Genomic DNA, 21,078 nt, shown 5'->3' on the forward strand with positions numbered 1-21,078 from the left:
CATTGAAACTGAATTTTAACTTTAACTTAGTCTCAGGCTAGCCCACAAGTTTCTGTCAACCACAATTCACATTCATCCCTGCATCATCTGCATCATCCAGAATTTTTTTATCAGGATAATAATGGCAGAGGAAGACCCCCATTTTTTGTTTTGCCCAAACTTCCAGCATTACCAGGCAACTCCTATGGTTTGAGAAAGCTGCAATTCCTGCAAAGGGACTTGGAAAATACACACACAGGTCTGAGTCTGCTGTTCATGGCTTCTTCATGTAGTTCAAGTTCTTTGGCTTGCAACTAACCCTGTTGCAGAACCGATGAAAAGCCTGCTTATAAAGGGCTTGTGGATCAAAATTAATTATGATCAAGTAACAGACCACAGGAATGGCACCTGAAGAGAGGAGGCCAACAACATGGTCTAGTTTTGGGCAGAGAAGGCCTTCCTGGCTGTCTCACGCATCAGGAAGCCATTTTTTTATACATTATTATTATTTATGATAAATGGAGTGTGATGTAAACCCAAGGCTGGAAGAAGCTGTGCAGCTGGAATAAGATGCTCCTCAGATGGCTGCTCTGGGGAGACTGAAATGTTTTTGCAGAGCTAATTGCCTCATAAATTGGTTTTATTCTCCTGGCTGAGGCTAATGTCTTCTTCTAAAGTTAATAAAAAGAACTCAATTTGCTGATTGTTCTGGACTGGCACTAGCAAAAAGAGCTGCTCAGGGACTCTGGAGGGGCCCAGACAATTCCACAAAGCCATTGCAGCTTAGATGCTAAGTGGTGACAAGCAAGGTGTTCCCTGCCTGCTATTTAATCTGCTTTCCAGTGATGCTGTCACTTTGGGTGCCTTGGGTATCCCCATAAATGTCTGAAGGGGAGAGATTACAATTGACAGCTTCCTGTAGCAGACCCCAGGGCTGGGGATTGGAAGAACAGAGCACACATTTATGCCAAAAGAGCATGTTACAGCAGGCATGATACGAGCTACATGTCATAACAGCACTCAAACCCCAGCCTAGCCTCATGCAGCTTGGTGCATGGCATCATGGCCTCCCCGTTCCCACCCATTTCACGGGTCACACCACTTCAGTCACAACTGCGTCCCTCCGGAGATCAAAGCCTGAGCAACTCTGCAAAGGTTTGTCAAATGGGGTCTGTACAGTTACATATAAAACTGATGTTCATTGACAAAACCCCATGTGCAGGCAGGTATTATGTCCTGTCCCACCAGCCCCAGATCTTACCCACTGCCAGAGCCTGGGAGCAAGTGGAAGGGCACCAGCATTCATTTTTTTTTTCCCTGGTCAGGGATCACCAGCTGCTGATCCTTACTCTGACATCCAGAGTGAAATGTGCGCCACTCACAACACAAACTCCCTGCCTTTCTAGCCAGGAAAAAAATAAACTCCTTACTCAACACATACCTGAATGAAACTCCCAGTGAGATGGCTCAATCCAGATTTAAAAATCTGTGAACCACGTTTTGACTTATTTTCCGTGTTTCTTCTTTTCTGGTGAAAAAACTTGTCTTCATTTGGGAAGAAAAGTGTGGAAACCTTCTGACACATTGGTGCTCTGAGCAATAGCATGGACTGGTTCAGGGTGAGGTCTTCTGAGCGGACACCAGGTCAATCACCAGCACTGCCATGGATTCACAAAGATTTCACCCAAACGCTAGTGTGGATAGTAAGGAACAGTGGTTCACTGTTAAGTTAACCTTAAGATAATCTTAAGTGGGTAAGATAGTACATTAACGGTAGGTTAGATTGGTTTGGTGATGGGACAGCAGAGCTTTCAACAGGCATCTGTCGGACTCCCAGCACTGCAAACTCTTGGTGCCTTTACCCAGAGATGCCACACACAGAGTCATTTGTATGACACTAAATTTGCCAGTGACCTGTTAGCATTATATCCACAGGGCCAGAAAGACTTGGAGGCAAAGGCAAGAGCAGCAAACCCACCATGTCCTCGTGCTGGAGCAGTGGCTGGATGCTCCACACAATCATTGCAGCACCCTTACACCAGCTGCAGCCACAATGCATAGGGGAGCTCTTAGATAATCAGGAAGGTGTCAAACCTACAGCTTCCTACATGGACACAAATTTCTCCAGAATTAAGCAGGGATTGACTCAGGGAAGGAAACCTTAGCAGATATCCAAGGAGACTGCTTAAAACTTTTGCCACTCAGCCCCCTGGGCACTGAAAGGATCAAGTCCTCTCCTAGTGCTGAATACAGGGAATTCAGCTCTGATGCTGAGCTTAATTAAATAGAAATATGAAGTAAGAAAGAAAGGCTAATTAGATAGAAATGCAGAGTTACAGGATGTGAATGCTGATTAACCTAATAATAGACAATAATGCTGTTAAGGGGAGTTAAATGGTTTGTTTAATGAATGGAATGATCTATAGTATATGATATATAAAGTACTTAACAGTAAACACTTAATTACCAACTTCAGTTGCATTTTTCTTCACTGTGCAGAGGAATAGTGTTTCATAAAAGAATTACTGGATGGGAATAATTTACACTCCTGCAAAAACATCTGTATCATATGGGAAAGAGCAACGTCTGATTCGCAGAACAGCAGAAAACCTGAGCCACAGTGAGCAATGCTGGGAGCTGCCAGATAGAGGAGGGAAAAGCAAAATAAAGTACCCGTCCTCCTGATCTGGTACATCACTACCTCTGTGAGGCAGAACATACACCCTTCCCTGATGTGCTTGCCCCTGGGAAAGAGGGCTTGTGATGCAGAAGATGAACACGAGACTTCACAAGATGGCTCCAGGAACAACTTGCTGAGGATTTAGGAAGGTGGCTGCTTGTCACAGAGGAGCAAACCAGCCTCTGGTGTGGGTTATGGGGAAAGCTCTTAGAGGGCTGAAAGCATCTCTGGCTAATGTGATCCTTCATGTGATCAGTGAGAGCAAAGCCATGGCCTGGCTGCTAAAACACCCTGCCTGCTTGCAGCACGGATGCTCTCAGCATGAGCTTTCCTCAGATTTCCTTACGGGTGCCAGAAGTCTGGCATATAGGTGGTGTTCATCAGATATTGGGAATGTTTTGTACTGAGGTAAGGCACTCACAGATTTCACGAGTGCCTCTGTGAGGCTGGATCACTGCACACCTAACCACAGCTTCTCCTTCAACAGCAAATACAGCACATTATGCTAAATCAATAGTCAGGTCTCTCCTGGCAGACTCTGATAGATATGTACAGTGGCAATCCTGGACATTAGAGAGGGGAAGTCTCTCCAGGAGGCTCTTGCAGGTCTCTGAATTGGACATAGGAGAAATTACAGTCTGCGGCACAGGGGTTTCTGAAATGCTTGACTTCTGCCATAATAGCCAACACTGTGGCAGTCACAGAAGGTTCCCTAAAGGGGAACATGATCCCAGCCCAGGATGCAGGACAACAGGTTTTCGCTGCTCCTCTTACTGGCGCAGCAGCAGCCTGAGTCCCATCACATTCATTTCACGCCTTGGGCTGCGTCACGCTGACCAAACGACATGAGCATGTGCAATTTAATTTTAATACCTTGCACTCCTGCTAGAGCTCTTCTCTTTCCTACCTTACTGCAAAGCAGCTGGGATGGAGGCGATGACCCACACTCAGTGGAGCTCAGCCTCCTGCCTGGCAGGGCCACCTGTGGATCAGATCGATTCATCCCCATTTCAAAAGCCAGCCTTGCTTGCATGTCCTTGTTACTGCATGGCTCTGCCACCCCCCCTGTGCCTGATGCAGCCTAGGAGGTACCTGAATTTCTGTTTATTAACTCATGAGAAAGTGCTGAGACAAGCAGAGTATGTGTGAAGTGACTCAGCCTCAGTCAGAGGGAGCACTCCCAAATGCAGGCAAGACATGGGATAACGCCACTGCTTGGAAAAGAAAAGCCGATATTAGATCAGGTCCCTGCCACAGAGTTAGGTACCTGGCTCCGATAACTAGCCGGTCCCCTTACAGATCTATCATTCCAAGTTCTGAAAAAACGATCTCACCAAATACCTATCAGCAGTGCATCAAAACAGCTTGCAAATTCTGCCCACCACTCCTGGCAGAGGGCTGCACCTCACACCCAGCTCGCTGCCTCCCAGCCCAGTAAGAAGTGATGCCTACTTCATTACCTGCTCTGCAGGGCTAAGGAGAGCAGGCTGGCCATTAACTGCCCGTGATGAGCTAATTAATCATGGGCACTTGCTGAATTCCTGTTCCCGCACCATTATTAATGGCTCTGTGGATTGGGCCATGCGGCAGAGGCTTCTCCACCTGCTGAAGCAGCAATCCTGCTCTGCGAAGGGCACCGGCTTCGCCCAGCCAGCAAACAGGAGAAATTGCCGAGGGCTGTCCCAAACTCCCATCTTCTCTCTCTCAGGGTTGCCGAGTGACTCCCAGCTCTGCTCTGGGGCTCAGACTCCCTGCCAGGGCAATGTGGTGTGTCACTGAAGGACAGCCCTGATACCAACTTCTCCCCCTTCGTGTGGGGATGCCATGGAGCAACTGCACCAGTCAATGCCAATCCCTGCAGAATGTAACACCCCAGCCTCTGCCTTCCCTGCTCCCACGCATCCCAGCCTCGCCTGGCACCGCACATGCTTCCTCCAACTATACAGGCTTCCTTCTCCGTCTGTGCTCCCAGAGCAGAGCCCAGCTTTCCCTGCAGCGTGGCGAAGGCTCTTAGGGCTGGACCCAGAGGCCTGCAAACCTGTTTCTCCTCCAAATGCGCTGCCAGGGCTCATGTAGCTGCAGTCTGCACATGGCCAAGGAGCCCAAGTGCTGCTTGTCTGGAGCAAGACAACATCACTGGGAATGAATTATGCAGATGAGCAAAGGCAGCTGACAATGAATTATGCACACTGTTCCCCCTCAGTCGCCTTCTCCCCTCCCCCGTTTTCTTTCTATTTCTGGGTGCTGGAATGAAACTGCATGAGGAAGGGCAAACAGGAGGCACACACAGAGCACCCATGCCTCAGGGTTTCGCTCCTGCCCTGCAAGCTCCCAGCCCTGGCAGAGCTGGCCCGGTTCAGCCCGGCAGGAGCCGGCATGCCAAGCAGAGGCAGAGCCCGTGTCAGCAACTGCAGCAATAGTTTCAGGAGCACAGCCTTCCTCTTCCCCTCCCTCTTCCGCAGGATTTGATTCAGGTCCATCCGAGTACCACAGAGGTGAGAGGCTAAAAGGCACTAAACCCTCTGGGCCGTCTGGAAATGAAAGAACCGTGCGAGCACAGTCTGGCCAGCTCCCCGTGCTGGGTCTGAGGCTTGCACACCCGCATGCTAAAACGGAGAAGTCTGGCAGTCCATTCATCAAAGCGCTAATTGGCACCGATTTGCATCAGATCATATTCCAACCTTCGGCCAGCACTTGCCATTTACACACAGTATCCTGCGTGCAGCTGCACCGAGCCTGCCTGGAAAGAAGCATCCGAGGGAGTGGCCCCAAAACAGTCAGCTATGGACCTCTAATAATCCCTTCCCTCCAGGATCCCAAAGTGCCCTGGTAAAGGGCAGAAACACCCCCTTTCCACAGGTGAAGAAACTGCCCCGTTAAAGAGCAGACCCCAAAGCCAGCCTGGAAACTAAGAGCTCGCCCAGGCATGCCAACAGGGTGAAGGCAGCTGGGAGATGTTCGGCCAGATGGGGCAGGGCACCCCTTTGCTGTGATACTCCCGTCAATAAACTTGCTTTAGAGGATGAAGATCACATCATCTTGAGGTTAATAGCTATTAAAAAGTAAAGGTCTCAAATCTTTCCATACGTTGCACTTATCCGGTGTCAGGTACTCACAACATACCGGAACAGAGAGGGCTGCTAGAAAAGTTTATTCTGCTGCTGTGCTCATTTGGGGAAGCGCCAGCATTGCCCTCTCCATCCCATGTGTTTGTACTCACTCCCAGTGTTAATGGTGCCTGCACAAACCAAGCCTTTGAAGCTACTCACCTCTTTAAGGACAAAGTCCTGAATTGTTTCAGCCTCTTAATATAAAGGGGAAAAAATAAGAGAGAGAAAAACTGACACAGGACTTAGGATGACACAAATTATATTTCTGAACATTGCCAAGAAACAAAATGGGACAAATCCATCTAGTACTTGTCACTGGAACTGGGTGTCACAGCTCTGAATACAATGGGAATTGTTCAGCTTTGTTTAAACAAAACAAGAATTAAAATAATTAAAAAAACACTCAAAACCCAAACATTTCTCAGGTCATTGTGGTTAAACTCAGAGACTGAATTAACAGAAGGAAAAGAGACTGCCAATACATTGCCAAAGTTGTTGCCATTTGATTCAGTTAAAGAGAAGCAATAAGCCCAGGACTGCATCTCGCAAGTTTCAAGTAGGGACCATCTACACAAAATGCAGACTAGAGACAGGATTAGCAGAATACACTGTAAAAAACAGGTGAAGGACTTATAGCCATAAGACACATCAAAGTATGAGCTCATACAGACCAGTCTTCACAGCTGCAGCTTCTCCATTTAGTTTCATAAACAAAGTTTCTGAAATGGCCTTCTAGTTCACAGCCCCCGTGTGCCAGCTACAGACCCCAAGCTTCACAAGGGCTGGTAGCACAACCCAGCTCTGGGCGCCACACAGGACCCCTTTCCATCAGGAGTTTGCTACTTATAAATGTCTAAAGGAGAACACGCGAGCAGAGGTGTCTGCACCAGCGCCAGGTGTGATGGTACCTGTGTGGCCAGGAACAGCTTCCCTATGGCAGCCCAGAGAAGAAATGTGGTTACTTGTTTTCCTGATACCAGCATTATCAGGATGCACTGAGTAGGATTTGCTGATGGATGTGAGTTAGTGCATCTTCTAGCTTTGCACTTGAGGCTGGTGGGACGTGCCCTATGCTACCATCATCCTTGAAGAACATGGGAGAGGCTGGGAAGCAGGAGGAGCTGGGGAGCGGGGCCAGATGCTGAGAGACAGAGGCTACTGCGTTAGAAGCACACAGGCCTTGTCTGTGGAAGAGCAGTAGCTCTTCCTAGAAAGGGCTGAGACACCTCTGCATCCTGCAGCAAAGGACATTCACTATTTTGGGGTATGGACCGCACAGCATCCAAAACATCTGCAATAGTGGCAGAGAGCATTCAATCTGTCTGGCACAGAGCAGGAAAGGGGAAACTCTGAACTCAGTGTCCTTTGCAGGGGAGAGACACCTGTTATCGTATTGACCACGTGCATCTTGACCACTGACATTTTGTTCTCCCTAAATAAAGAGGTTCTGAACCTCCCTGAAACCAAGAGGTGAGGCAGTCAGTGCATCAACCCAAAATGAAAACAATAATGTACCACCCCTTCGTCCTCCCCAAGCAGCTCCTTAGCCTTGGGCCTTTTAGAGGCTGTTGCAAAACTTCACTGAGCTGACAACCTGATTCCAGGCAGAATATGGAGCCCTTACACCTGCTCCAGGTCATAAAAGAGACCTCTTTTGACTTGAGGGTGTTTGCCTTGGCCACGGTCTTTGGACAGTGGGACAGGAAAGGGTTCTGCAACTGAGAACAAGGCTTCAAAGATTGTGGCAAACAGATCACAAAGCGTGACTAGCTCTGAGCACCTGGAATGAAGCCTGCACAATCCCTTTTACTGCATCACCTTCACAGCCAAGAGCAAAGGTGGTAAAAGCACACAGTTGAGGAATGCCCCGAGAAAGTAGCAGAGTATGTAGGAGTCCCACCTGGAACAATGCATTCATCTTTATCCTGGGACTTTTCCCTAATTCTATCTAATAAAGACTGACATTGTTAAGATAGAAAAAAGTGAGAAAAGTAATGCCTTATTTCTTTCTTATCATTTGGGCAAATGATAATTCCCACTGCACAATGGGATTAGGCTCAAAGTGGAGCCTAGTCATAAATCTATGACCAAACTGAGACCAATAGAGCAAGAATGTCTTTCTAAGCTACAAAACCAGTCAATGGCACGGGATGAGAGATGCTTTTATTGTTCACCCAGTAAAACAACCAAGTGGAAGATTATTAGATGAGAAAACGGCAGCTTTGCTGGGCCAGATACCAGGTAATCCCTTAAATGTGTCCAGTGTGCCTGTCAGTGGAGCAGAGCTGGGCAACAGGCTTCTCTGGGTTCTCTTCAGTGGATGATGTATTCACCAAAAAACACGGTTTAAGGTTAACTGAAACCAGTTGTCAGAGTAAGAAGAAAAGGCAAAGGCAAAAAGACTATTAACATTAAAACATTTTCTTTCAGCATTTTCAAAACAGGTTTCACATTTTTGCTTCAAAGCAACTTGTTATAGCCAAAGTCATAATGTTTTTAAAAAAGTGAAAAAGCAACCCTAAAAATGAAACGCTTAATTTTGGTTTGAAAGGATTTTTTTATGGTTTTTTATGTTTTGATTTTTCCCTTTTTCATTTCACTGAGAAAACAAACAAAACAAAAAAAAAAAAGGAAAAAAAATTGTCTCAGGTCACCCTTACAACTTCAGGTCACCCTTACAACTTTTTTCCCTAGATTTTTCAGTTCAGCCTGCAAACTGAAAAACCACTGTGGGCACAGCCTACTCGGGACTTTACTGTCCCTCTTTCTATTTGAATCAGTCCTAAGCCAAAAAAAAATGGGAAGCTCATTTCACCAGGTAATACCAACCAGAATCAAGGTATTTAGTAGATGTAAAAATACTGAAAATGGGAGTTGTGGCTGTTTACAATGGGCTGAACATGACCCAGGAGATAAGAGACCTCCTGGCTCCAAAAAACATTGCCATCTACAAGCTTCCTGCTATGCCATCCTACTCTCATATAAGGCAATTTATAAACTGTGGGTCTGATCCTGCATTTGACTGAGATGTGCTGGCACCACTTATTTGCGAGCAATGCAAGATGCAGGTAACCCACCCTACCTGCTCTAAGCAAGGGGTTTGGGGGCTTGGGAGGTTTGGGTTGAGGGGGAAGCAAATGGGGAGAGATGCCAACGTTCTCCCCACCAGCAATATTTAAGCATCAGTCACGTGACCTGAACACAACATCCCTTTTTTGCAGAGTGTTACCACTTCTGCAGGGAAAATACAGTACTGGATAGTTTCTTCGCAAGCTCAATGAAATGAAAAGGCCTTACGAGGATCTTTGTTGGGACAGTCGTCTGGTTCAAACACAGCAGAAGACAACAATGACAAAAACAGCAAAAACCCCACAATAAATTAGAGATCAGCACAGCTTTCTAAAGGCTCTAGAACAATTACTTGCAAGACAAAAAAATCACAGCTCTGGTACTTAGAATCTTGTCATTTTTTAAAAAAACAATAATCCACAGGTTTTGCATAAAAATAAACATTTTAAGCTGACAGCATTTTGTTAATTGGATCAACCCGCTTTTTAATATATATATTTCTATGTATATTTAAATGTATATTTTTTTCTACGAATATTCTTTAAAGGAGTAATGGGAGTCACAAATGCACAAAAATAGATATTTTGGAAAAAAAGAGTAATAATAAAGACAACCCTGGTGAAAAAGAAGAGAAAAAAAAATCAAACAGGGCAGTATTCTAAAGCAACAGCTCACCATACTATAACTTGTGGAGTCCAGTCCTTCCATATTGTGAGCAATTACTCCTAAATACTATTGGGTTTTGTAACAGTAATGTAAAACCTAAATTCCTGCGCTTTTTTTTCTTTTTTTAAAAAAGGGGGGGTGGGGAGATGGGATTTGGGTATATAGGACAGATTTTGATGCCTGTTACATTGCTGTAAATAACTAGCACAGATCATCTCCCAAGCTGAAAGCAGGAGGAACTCCACCAGTTCTTGCATTTACCAGTTTCTGGTTAAAATCTGATCCTTCCCTCTGAACTAAAATTAAAAAAAAAGCCATATGATGTTCTTTGTGATCAAAACAGATCAGAAAAGGTGGGATTTTCAGTAGTGTGTGTCAGCATTCTGTGCGTCTTTGACAAAAGTCAGCTCCTAACAGCTAGGAAGATTATTTCAGAAAGTGATCCTGTCCCTTTACGGCAGGAGGTAACCTCACTGTTAAAAATCCCTTCAAGGCAAAAAGATTGTGAGGGGGGAAAAAAGCCATAAAAAATGATAATAGCCTGACCTGCTTGCCAGCTGCATCAGTATTCAAGTAAAGTTTAAAGTACCTTTGTGGGACTTTTAGAGTCTTGGAGGGTCAGACCGGCTTCTTTTAACAAGTGTAATATGCACTTTGAAACAGCCTTGTCATCTGCTTGTTTAAACTAAGAAACAAAACTCAAAAAACAAACGGGAGCAAAGGAAAGGTATAGGAAAGGTCTCAGCATCAGTATTAGACTGCAGAGTGTCTTCTTGACACTGACACTTTGATGTTCTTGCCTTCCTTTCTAATGCATTAAAGTCTCATGAAGTCATGCAGCCATTTTAAATGAGTATTTCAAGAGTGCAGTTTTCATAGAGGTTAATTTCATCACCAGCACAGCACTGGAGAAAGCTGATCTAACAATATTTCACTTACAGAACTCTTCAAAGGAAAATAAGAAATACAATTCCACAAATAACAATGCCAATTAAAACCACAGAAAGCAAATTGGTTTTTCCTCAGTGCTTTTTCTTAAACATTCTTTCAGAAGAAAATTTTTCTTCCCTTGTCTCTTTCTTTAAAAGCAAATTTTCTAACCAGCCAGATTTGAGAGCTATATTCCATCTACATGAATCTAAGCTTTTCTGAAACTGCCTACAGGGTTTTGGGGGCAGAAGATTCCCTCTCCTAAATTTCAGAGCCATCTAAATGGCATCCGCTTGTTTTGTCTGGTTTCTCTTGAATTTGTCTATTCCCCTTAGTATTTGCGAGAATTTAGGTGTCTGCATTTGAAAGAACGTTGGACTGAGCACAGCTTCACACATTTCGTCTTCTCCATGCCCTTTCCATACAGTTTCTTCTATCTTTACATGTACAAAATCACAGTTTGTGTAACATTGTTTTAAAGGAAGAAAATAAAATACACGCACACACACACACACATACATTGTATTGGTGAACACTATACACTAAATATTTTTTTCAACAGCATAACAGAAAGTTTGGCCTACTGTAGGTTGAACATGTAGGGAAGGCTGAATTTTTACGGTTGCCATGCAAGCCACCTTCAAGACAAAACAGATGAACCCACCCAAGAGCAAATGCAGCTTCTACTCTCAAGCCATTAGACAAATACTGCCTTTCCAGGGATCAGACTGACATCTCACCGATTCAGTCGATGCAGTATTTAGAGAACCACACCGAGTTGGCTTCTGCATCAGTCCTCTGAATCCAAATGCTGTTAAAACCAAAGGGGAAGGAGGGTATTTGACTTGCCTTATTATTATGTATATATTTTTGATAACACTTTGAATTTCAATTTACTTCTGAAACCTTGCCCTTTGAGAAGAACACACCCTTTAAGTTGACATTTTTTTCAGGCTTCTGTTCCTTTAAAATTCTCTCTTCTTTTCATTTCACTGTTGTTTTCCAATTATCTACCAGGAAACTTGCTTTCTTCCAGCAGAAATGCGGCTGGTGGGCTTGGGATTTCACTGCACCCGCTCTGTGAAATTCTCTGGGAAAACCCCTCGGCATTGGTCAAGTTCCTTACGCTGGATCCAGTCAGACTCCTTCACGCCCATCAGCCATCCTTCATCCTGGAGGAGAAGACAGAGATCAGATGCTGAGGGATAGATGCGAGCAGGGACTTTTCTTATAGAGTACAGGCCAAGAAGGTATCAAGGCATTATCAAAGCCATGCTCGTAGTTGGCTTGGAGACAATCCAGGAAGAGGATGGGGGAGAAGAACAAAAAAAAAAATGCTTTCTTTCCCTTTTAAAACAGGGAGAAGGCCACATCCCACCAGAGTCGGTACCAAAACTCCTATCTGACCCAGAGTGTCTAGAGGCAGTGAAACTGTAAACAATTAGCAAGCATAATAGAAACATGCCATAATTTACACCCACCAAAGCAGGAGAAATTCTGCCAAAGAAAGTCTCTAGAGCTACAGGCTGGGAACCACTTACCCCACCTTTCACTGCCTAAACATGAAGGGTCTACCATTCTCCATAGTCACAAAAGAGACGGGCACCTCCACAGCGTAATTCACCCATTCATCTCGGGCACAGGTCTTTTGGAAAGGATCAATCATTCCTTGGAGGTGCTCATCCCCTGGTCTGGTGATGGCACCTGGGTGATTAGCATTTTAGAGAGCTGACACAGGCACCAAGTCTTGCTTGCTAAGCTGAAATCTGGTCTACGTATGAGAACTGGGAGCTGACGAGCTCAACCCATCTTCCCAAAACCCAATGGGCTGTTGGGCTTGATGCAAGATGCAGTTGATAAAACTCCCCAAACTGTGCTACACATAATATAACACTCAAGGTCTCTCACAAGGGTCGTCCCTAGCCAGCAAACCTATAGACCTATGAACAGGGATGCAAATGGAGTCCTGCCTGGTAGAACCTGCTTAGGAGGAGAATCGGATTTCCTACCCTCTCCCTGCTCTCTGCAGGGGGTCCAGCACCAAGATTTCTGCTCCACCTGAAGCACATGAGGGAGACAAGATATTCAAGGTGGGAAAGCTGCACTTCTTGCAGCTCAGATGTGCAGCTACTCTATTTGCTGCATGTCTTGGAGCTGCCACCATGAAGCACCCCTTCAACATGCAAATGTGCCCACTCATTTGCAGTGGGGCAGCCTATGGGCTAAGATTGCAGCATGAGGCAATGGAACTGCACAGGGGACCGCCACCTCCAAATCTGACAGCTTGCTCCGCATCCGCTGGAGGAGCATGCATCCTGTTCATGTAGAGATATGTCATCACATCCAGCTACATAACTTGCCAGGGCAGAAACGCTCAGGCAACCAGATGCTCTAAGCTGTGGGGAAATTGGGCACGTGTGTGTGCAGTTCACATAGTTGTTCTGCCACTTCTCCTTTCCTGGAACTGGCAGGAGTTACCTGGGTATTTACTCAAGGCCAAGCAATGCCTCCCTTGAAACTTGTTCTTTAAAAACATACCTGCACAGTGCAGGAGTGACGCAGCCCTCGCCAGGGGTGATCCATGGGGCATGTACTGCTTTCCACTGCCATTTTGCAGCCTCTGCCCTCTTGGCCTGTTTTCTTCACATATCATGTGGCAGCAGCTCAGACCAGACCCTGTACCTGAGTTCTCTGCTCCTTGCAGGCTGTGCTGGGTGCCTGCAGGCTCAGTTAGCCCTTGTTGCTGCCTTAGATTTGAGCATTCAGGAGATGTCATGGGAATGGCATGAGATGGGAGCCCATCTGCAGCAGCCAGCTGCAGGGGCTGAGGAAGGACTGTCATGCCATAAATCAGGAAGACAAACGACTAGGTGGAAGATGCTGGGCCCAAGTGTCTGGAAGGCAGCTTCCAGCTCACAGCACGGCAAGCACAAAAGCTCAGCCATTTGTACGTAGCGTCTGCGCCATACAGCATGCATCACTCCCACTGCATCCTGCTACGAAGGGTCTCCTCAGCTGTAGGGATTAGACACAAGGACCCAGACTGACCCTTGCCAATTTTGAACCACATCACTCGAAGTGCCAGTTTAGAAGCATTGTTGCACTCAACCCCTTCCTCTATGAATAGAGATGAATCCAGGCCTGGATGTACCCCCAAACTGACACCTAAGCTGCAAGATGGGGACATAGATTACAGTCTGTCATCCTAAGCTTCCTCCACTCACGTGCACAGTTCATGCACATGTTAACAGCCAACGTTTTCTGGCTGGGTATGGTCTAGGTTAGGGAAATGAGCTGTAGCACAGGATACACTGTAGGAGGGTTAGGGGGCTTCAGTGCAGCTACAGCATCATGTTAGCAACACTCAGAGCTCACCCTCTGCAGCTTGGAGAGTCTCGAGTTCATGGCTGTTGCACCCACATCCAGCTAGAGTGCAAACATAGGGCATTGAAAAACTCTGCTCCACAAATGCCATCTCCTGTCACAGAAACTAGGGACTCATTTCCCATCCAGAAAGCTTTCTGAGAAAGAAATGCTCACAAATGCTTGTGCAGGGCAGTCCCATGCAGAATCTTTGTCTCCAGAAGGAATCACTGCCTCTTCCCCATACAACCCTTCCCCCCAGAGCACGTAGCTCTGCAGGAACTGTCGGCACATTATAGCTCCCACTTCACAAGCAGCAGCAAGATCTGCCTCCGTAATTCACAAAGTCAACAGCTGAGCCACAAAGAGGATCCACATCTTCTGTGGCCAGTGAACTACTTCACCTTCCCTTTACCCCTTGTGGAATCCAGATCATGTCTAAGCTTGGTCAAACCCAAAGAGCTGGTGACTACTGAATCAATTTGGAGAATTCCCTTCCTTCTCCAAACAAAAACCTGGAGACATGAGCATAAATTTTATAAAATCGCCACCTCCCTCAGCCAAAGTAGTAAAACTGCTGCAAACTATCAGCTGGAAGCCCTCAAACACAGCAAGCGAGGAAGATTTACTCAAGGCTTCTAGAAATAGCTCAGATTAAAGAAAAACATTGCCAATTCAGGTTGGAGATGGACAGTAAGATTGCTCTCTGGGGCTGAGCAACCTGTTCCAGCCTTTGGTTCTGCTGCCATCTCCTGACCAAACGCTGTCTTTTGAAAATAGGCATTGCTATGCTGGAGTGCAAGACATCACCCACGGCAAGCTGCTTTCTCAGAGCTCCAACATCTCTCAAATGGGGAGAAAACATCATCATAACCTGTCGGTCACTCCTGCCAATGCCACAGTCTGCACTGCAGTGGTCACAGGGAATGTGCATCACGTTTAGGAGCAGTGAGGAGGCAAAATATGGGCTCTGTTGGGCTCCCTGATTAAGGAAGCTATTGCATTGGCTCAAATGCGCTGATAGGGAGAGGTAGCCATGGCTATTTCACATGCTTTATGCAGGATAGTATCTCTGCCTTCCAATCACAAGCAGAGTCCTCCTCTGTAGCAGGAAGCCAACCTCAAGCTAAAGGACAACCGGCTCTCCTGCCAGCTCCCAGCCACAAACTGATGGCTCTGCACCAACCAGCCGACTGTTAGTGGAGGAAGAAGCAGCTCTGGAAATCCCCTCGGCTCCTCCCGGCCCAGGCTCACACCCTGTCTTCCCCATTCACCTGCTCCTCAGGGTTCTCAAATGGAATCACAAGCACCACGTCCCCAGCCTTCAGCTGCAGCTCGTCGCTGTCGGTGGCCGTGTAATCATGCATGGCCTGGACCTATGGGGAGAGGAAAGGAGAGCTTGGGTGAGGCCAGCCATCTCTCATCCAGCTCTGTAACGGGTGACAAGGCTTTCCACTTCATCGACTCACGGGATGATTCAGGTCGGAAGGCACCTTTGGAGGCCATCTGATCCAACCTGCTGCTCGAGGCAGGGCAAGTTTGGATCACAAATGCCACGTCTACAGGAATAACCATTTCCCTTAATTTAATGGCTACATGCTTGTTCATACAGCCTGACATGCAGCTCACCTTTGCCATGAGGGCATCCTGGTGAGTCTCATTCAACTTATTCATCAGCACCTCCCTGTCCTTCCTTAGGAGGGTTGAATTCCCATGGTATGGGCCTAAAAACCTCACAGGGTAGAAAGGCTATGTTCACTCGAATGGTGACCTGTATTCTTTTTGCAGGTGGACTGCAAGACTATTAGAGATTATAGCCTCCCATCTCTGTCACAGCAAGCAGGGAGAGGAAACACAGGGAAGAGTATCAGTTTGGATCTTCGAGTGCTCATATCCTGCCATGTTTTCTCTTTGGTATTCAGCTAATTCCTAACATCATCCGTGTTACAGCTTTTCTACTTCATACCACAGCTCTCTACTTCAAGCACTATAGTCTATAATGCTGTCAGTAACCAGTCTGAATGTGATGAGCCTCCTATTGTTCTTCACAGTTTTGTCATTCTTCTGCTTTTGGTAGATCTCCCCCCAAAAAAATTATGCAGAAGAAAAGCATTCCTATAGCAGGTTAAACAAACAAAAAAGGAGACTCTCATTTCTCACTTGCACAGCATGATGCATCTGTGCTGTCTTGCCACCATATTCCATTATGCGTGTTAAATTTGTGGCCTATCCTCGCTCAGAATCACTCCTTCCTCCACACCTTCCAAACAAGCTGCAAGTGATCTTTGGCATATTCAGAATACCCACCATAATTCCCTATCTAATCCTATATTTTTCCCTGTTCATCCTGGCTGTCTAATTTCCCCAAACACGAAGCATAATTTCCCCAAACACGAAGCACTCAGTCCCTATTGGTGTTCCCAACTCTTCTTCGTTTGCCACTTGCATCGAAGTTTAATCTTTCCAGTTTGGAGCACAACTTCTTTTCTACTATCCATAGTCTGTGACTGACACTACCACTCCTGAGACAGAAAGAACTGCAGCAGTGAGGAGGAGGCATTTTGCTACACAGTACAGCCAGATGTTTAGACACAGATGCTCTTGTACAGTCCTCTGAAGCACTTGGAACGGCATGAAGCTGGGACGTGCTGCTGGAGAGGAAGGTGTATCTTTCCTTCAACTTCCTCTCTCTCCCATGGTCATGTTGAGCAAAAGTAGTTAATTCACTACAGGTTAAAAAGAAAAAAAAAAAAATCACGAGGAACTCAGTGCCCCACCACCATGCACTAACCTTGAAGAGAAATCCTGGGGGCATGTCAGCTCTTTCAGATGAAGCACCTCCTTCCACAGTGCCGTTGACAGTAGCAGGGAAAGTTTCCACAACAACAGCGGGCAGAGAACTCTGATAGGCAGCAGCAACCAGGGAAGGAAAAAAGCCATTGAGAAAAGAGAATCCAAAATTGCAGCTCCAAGTCCACCCTGGAGGATCCACATCACAACCCTACCCATGGCTTCAGTGGGTTTTCCCAGTACACCAGTTAGTGACAAAAACACCCCAAAGGACAGCTGAGGCAGCAGTGAAAAGGCAGGAGAGGTGACCGCTGTCTCCCTTTGCTCAGGGCTGCAGAAGAGCAGAGTGTATTTAGAGTTTTCCAGGGACTGTACCACCTGGCATTTCCTATTCACTGTGGTCAGGACACAGTTCTTGTAGAGCCCTCATGGAACAGACAACTTGCTTGTGACAGCCTATTGGAACCAAGCAACAATGAGATGGGACCTACTCCAGTCCCCTAAAAAGGTGGCAGTGTCAGGGAAAAAAGAGGAACCCTGGATATTCAGGGGACACAAGCAGAACCCAAGGGACAAGGTAGGTAAAGTAAACAGAGAGCAAGGAGGAATCCAGCAGACAATGCAAGCTTAGCACAATGTGGACTGTGGGCTGGCTTCACAACATGGGTGAAGGGACAGTTCTTTTTGTGGATCTTCCAGCAGAGGTTCTCCCTAAGCATTATACAGATAAAATGCAATGGCTAAGTCTGCCCTCTGAACAAGAGCATTGTAACTGCTGGGGAGGCAGGGATGTGGTTTTCCAAGCAGCCACACATCTCTTCCCAGCCCAGCCTCCCACATCTGCTGTATGACAAAGGGATGTGATGGAGAGAAGGGACTGCTGTCCCTCAAGCTGCTTACCGATCCTGAATCACCTTCAGTTTTAGATGCTTCAGCTCCAGCTGCTGCTTCTGATCCAGCTGCTTCAGCTCCTGCATGGGCTGCTTCTGCAGGCTGCAATACAAAAGCCATCCAGGTGGAGAGTTATGCTCATTACAGCTATGTGTGTGTGCACAGAAAAGTGCAGCTCAGTCTGTCCAAGCACTCTACGCTGTTGCCTACTGCCATCTGCTGACAAATAGGTGAGGGACCTCCGGGTCTCACCAGGTTTCTGTCTCCCTCTTCCTCTGCAACTCTGCAGTGAAATCATAGTAAAGCCTGCATTCCCCTCATTCCAGCCACGCAGCAGGCAATACTGTAGAGAAAATCAATACAAAAATCCTGCGTGCCTCTTTTGTTTCAGGATCTAACGTGAAACCTACTTTACACATGCACAGTATCTATTATTACATCTAGATTGCCCACTTCTACATGAATACACAAGTCTGCTTGCATGCCAAGGGACAAGGTTCTCTCAATAAGCTGCTTCCAAGGATCAACAATCAAGGAATATTTAAACCTTTGCATACTCCCAGAAACAGAAGAGCATGGTAATAATGTCACAGATACGGAACTTAGTCTGGACCCAGCATTCACATGACATTGGCACTGAATCAAACTGAACTAACTTTCACCCAATTTGATTTTGGACAGGCCCAGAGAGTCATGAATTTCGATTCTGCTGTGAATATTCTATTAGTAAGAATTTGCTATGAACATTCTGCATGGTGTGTGCACACATTTGTATTGGTGGAGAGGGGAGTTTCTAATGCACAAAAGCTGCCGCCACCAGAGAGAAATATTCAGCATCACCTACAAATCACTGCCTGGCAGGGACTGTTTAAGGAAGCCTGGGGACAGGGGTTTCTGTGCACAACAAAAGACCAACCAAACATCTCTGATACACTTCCAGCTTTTGGAACTTACAGCTTCTAAAGCTTTTGTTCTCCCTTGCCTGAAGTCAGGCTAACTTTCTTTTAACACAAAATTAGAGATACTCATTTGCCCCTCCCAGAAACTGCAGCAACACAGGAAGTAATTGGACCTGGTAGCACCAATGCTGCCAGATCAGCCCCTCGGGAGACTGGCCAGGCAGCATTTGGGAAGACCCCTGACAAGAATCTCAGGGCTACAATTTGCAGCCCATGTGTCAGCATGGCCAGTCTATACCCATTTGTTCTCTGTACCAGATAGCACACGCGCCTCTTTGCAGAATCTAACTAGATATCCACTTTGTACTTGCACAATAGATTGTTATACAGAGATTTCCCATTTTTAATACATGTGAATAAACCAGTTTTAGCATGCCTACATGCCTTATATATTTGGTAAACACATGTACCCCTGAATACAACAATGTTCAAAACAAGGCATTGTTCACATCTCTTAATGTTGCAATTCTCATAGTCCCGACTGTACAAAAGACCAGTGTAAAGCAACGACCACGGTAACTCTTAACTCCACACCCATCTGGCTGCTAGCCACACACTGCCACAGTGCTCCAAGTAGTTTTCTAATAACAGCAGCAATAATGAAGAAATAAATCCTTGATTTAACAAAAAGCCATTACTTCACCTTCGGCTTCACCAATGGTGCCACTTAACACATGCTTTCCTTTCCTACTATCATCTCCTTCCTCACATCTCCCCATCCCCATGTCCACAGGCCTCTATAGCCAGAGGATATTACAAATAGCAGAGCTGTTCCCATCCTGCAGAGCACTCCCACAGCAGCTTTGGTAGTGCTAAGATAAATGTATGCATATGAAATGCTACAAAGGCTTCTCCTGTTTAATTAGGTTCACTTCCAGATTGCCTTTTTATTTGGGTTCAGTGAAACTGGATCTGGGACAGATGCCAGCCCAAGTCTATCTGGCCAAGCATGGTTTTTATGTGGACAACTGAAAAGGAGCTCAACATGAGCTCCTTTTTTAAAAGCAGCTAATTTGCAAAAACAGTACTTAATAACCAGAGAAACTGAATCTAAATTAATCCCCTGGATTTCAACAAAGGGCATTTTCATGTCAGCTACTTATTTTTCTATTTTATGTACCTGTGGACATCCCAAGGCCTATAAAAACATTTACAGTCATGGAAAAATACTATAGGGAGAAGAGGAAGAAATGCTTACTGCTGTTGCCAGGTTTGAAAGCTTTGCTTATTCCAACAGCAACATCATACACACCGAATGCAAGTTTCCCAGTCTGCAGAACTAAGCAAGTTCTGCTACATCCAAGTTTCTATGCAGTTGCTAACCTCATGGCATATGGGACTATGTAACCATGCAGCAAGTCTCCTCTCATCAACAGCTAAGAACAACATTAGAGCAAAAACACTTCAGAAGACTTGAAGAGCAAGAGGATTCCCCAGATGTAGGGAGCTCTGCTCTTTAACCGTGTATGGTATGCCAAGGTCAGCATTTGCATGGTGAGAACATCTTGTCCAGTAGCATTCCCCAGCTAATTAAATTGTCATTTGGGTGAAATCAGTTTCCAGGATGGAAGAAATTGCTCAAAACACTTTTTACACCCCAGACTCTAAGCACAGCTCAATCAGATACAGTCATACATCACCCCTGCCCAACCACTTGAAAGGCACAAGATCTTTCCTTGTGAAAACGCAGACTTCTTTTCTTTCTTACTAAGACAGACTGAAAACGCACATATAGGGGAATGACAGATGTTAAACACTGATGGCTGATAAAACACACAAGGGAAACATCTTTCTCGACATGACCCAAGCTCACGTGAAGGAGAGCGCCAGCCACAATGAGTCCTTGGGCCAGGCACTCAGCAATGGTTAAGTCACGTCCTCCCAAGTATTGACTCTAGGTGGTGATCTGCCCCTTGAGAATGGAAAGGTTGGCAGGACTCAGTTCCCCAGAATAAGCCAAGGACATGTGCTTACATCTACACCATGGATATAGCCAGCTCAAGTAGCAGGCTTGAGTGCTCAAACTAAGCGTTTTCAGTGCACGCTGCTGGCTGTTTGTCCAGAGGGGCTCAAAAGTAGTTGTGCCTGAAATATCTGCCAATGGACTAATCTGTAGCAATCCTGAGACCTTCCCAGGCCTGATATATCTAGAGGACATAAATGACGGTCTGACTTTGGTTCAGATGCAGAGCATGTGCAGGGTCTCCCTTGTCAGCAAGCTCCAAAGCTGAGGTTGAGGCAGATGCCAGGTAAGTCTTGGGCCTGCACTTAAACTTTCAGCGTAGACACAGGTTGAGCTATTTCACACCAGCCTTTCTGGCAACAAACAGCAAACACCACAGATAATCACAAACATGTATGTATACCCAATGGTACAAGCAGTAAGGACGAGAGACAGCTGAGACATTTATGCATTGCACACAAGACCAACAGGATGTACAGAGTTTACAAAATAGTCGGGGGTGGAGGGTGAGGATGATAACACAGTAGGATGAAGTTTGAGGACCATCATGCCAAGGGAAAGATGAATGAGTTAGCAAGGAAAGGCAATGGGGTTGTGTGCTGGTGGAGATATAAGTTTCAGAGTGCCAGGCGTGACTTGCAAACATATGGCTGCCCCTGGGGTTTCACAGAAGATGCA

At 46.0% G+C, this 21,078-nt stretch overlaps 1 protein-coding gene across 16 annotated transcripts in view; it reads right to left on the reverse strand.

Annotated features, from left to right (window-relative positions):
- Positions 1–6,013: 6,013 nt before the first annotated feature.
- The window catches only part of BIN1 (bridging integrator 1), a 101,123-nt gene continuing 86,058 nt past the window's right edge, over positions 6,014–21,078 (reverse strand). For 10 of the 16 annotated variants that reach the window (XM_054829886.1, XM_054829890.1, XM_054829889.1 and 7 more), the window contains 4 exons: positions 17,488–17,580; positions 16,589–16,699; positions 15,072–15,173; positions 6,014–11,606 (listed from right to left, as the gene is read on the reverse strand). In XM_054829886.1, coding sequence (XP_054685861.1) covers positions 11,499–11,606; positions 15,072–15,173; positions 16,589–16,699; positions 17,488–17,580 — 414 coding nt within the window. In that variant the 3' untranslated portion in view covers positions 6,014–11,498. Of the gene's footprint in view, positions 11,607–13,809; positions 13,861–15,071; positions 15,174–16,588; positions 16,700–17,487; positions 17,581–21,078 lie in introns of all 16 variants that reach the window. The other 6 variants (XM_054829885.1, XM_054829884.1, XM_054829888.1 and 3 more) reach the window with 1 other exon arrangement.

This window comes from Grus americana, chromosome 6 (assembly GCF_028858705.1).
Source record: "Grus americana isolate bGruAme1 chromosome 6, bGruAme1.mat, whole genome shotgun sequence".
Lineage (NCBI taxonomy): Eukaryota > Metazoa > Chordata > Aves > Gruiformes > Gruidae > Grus > Grus americana.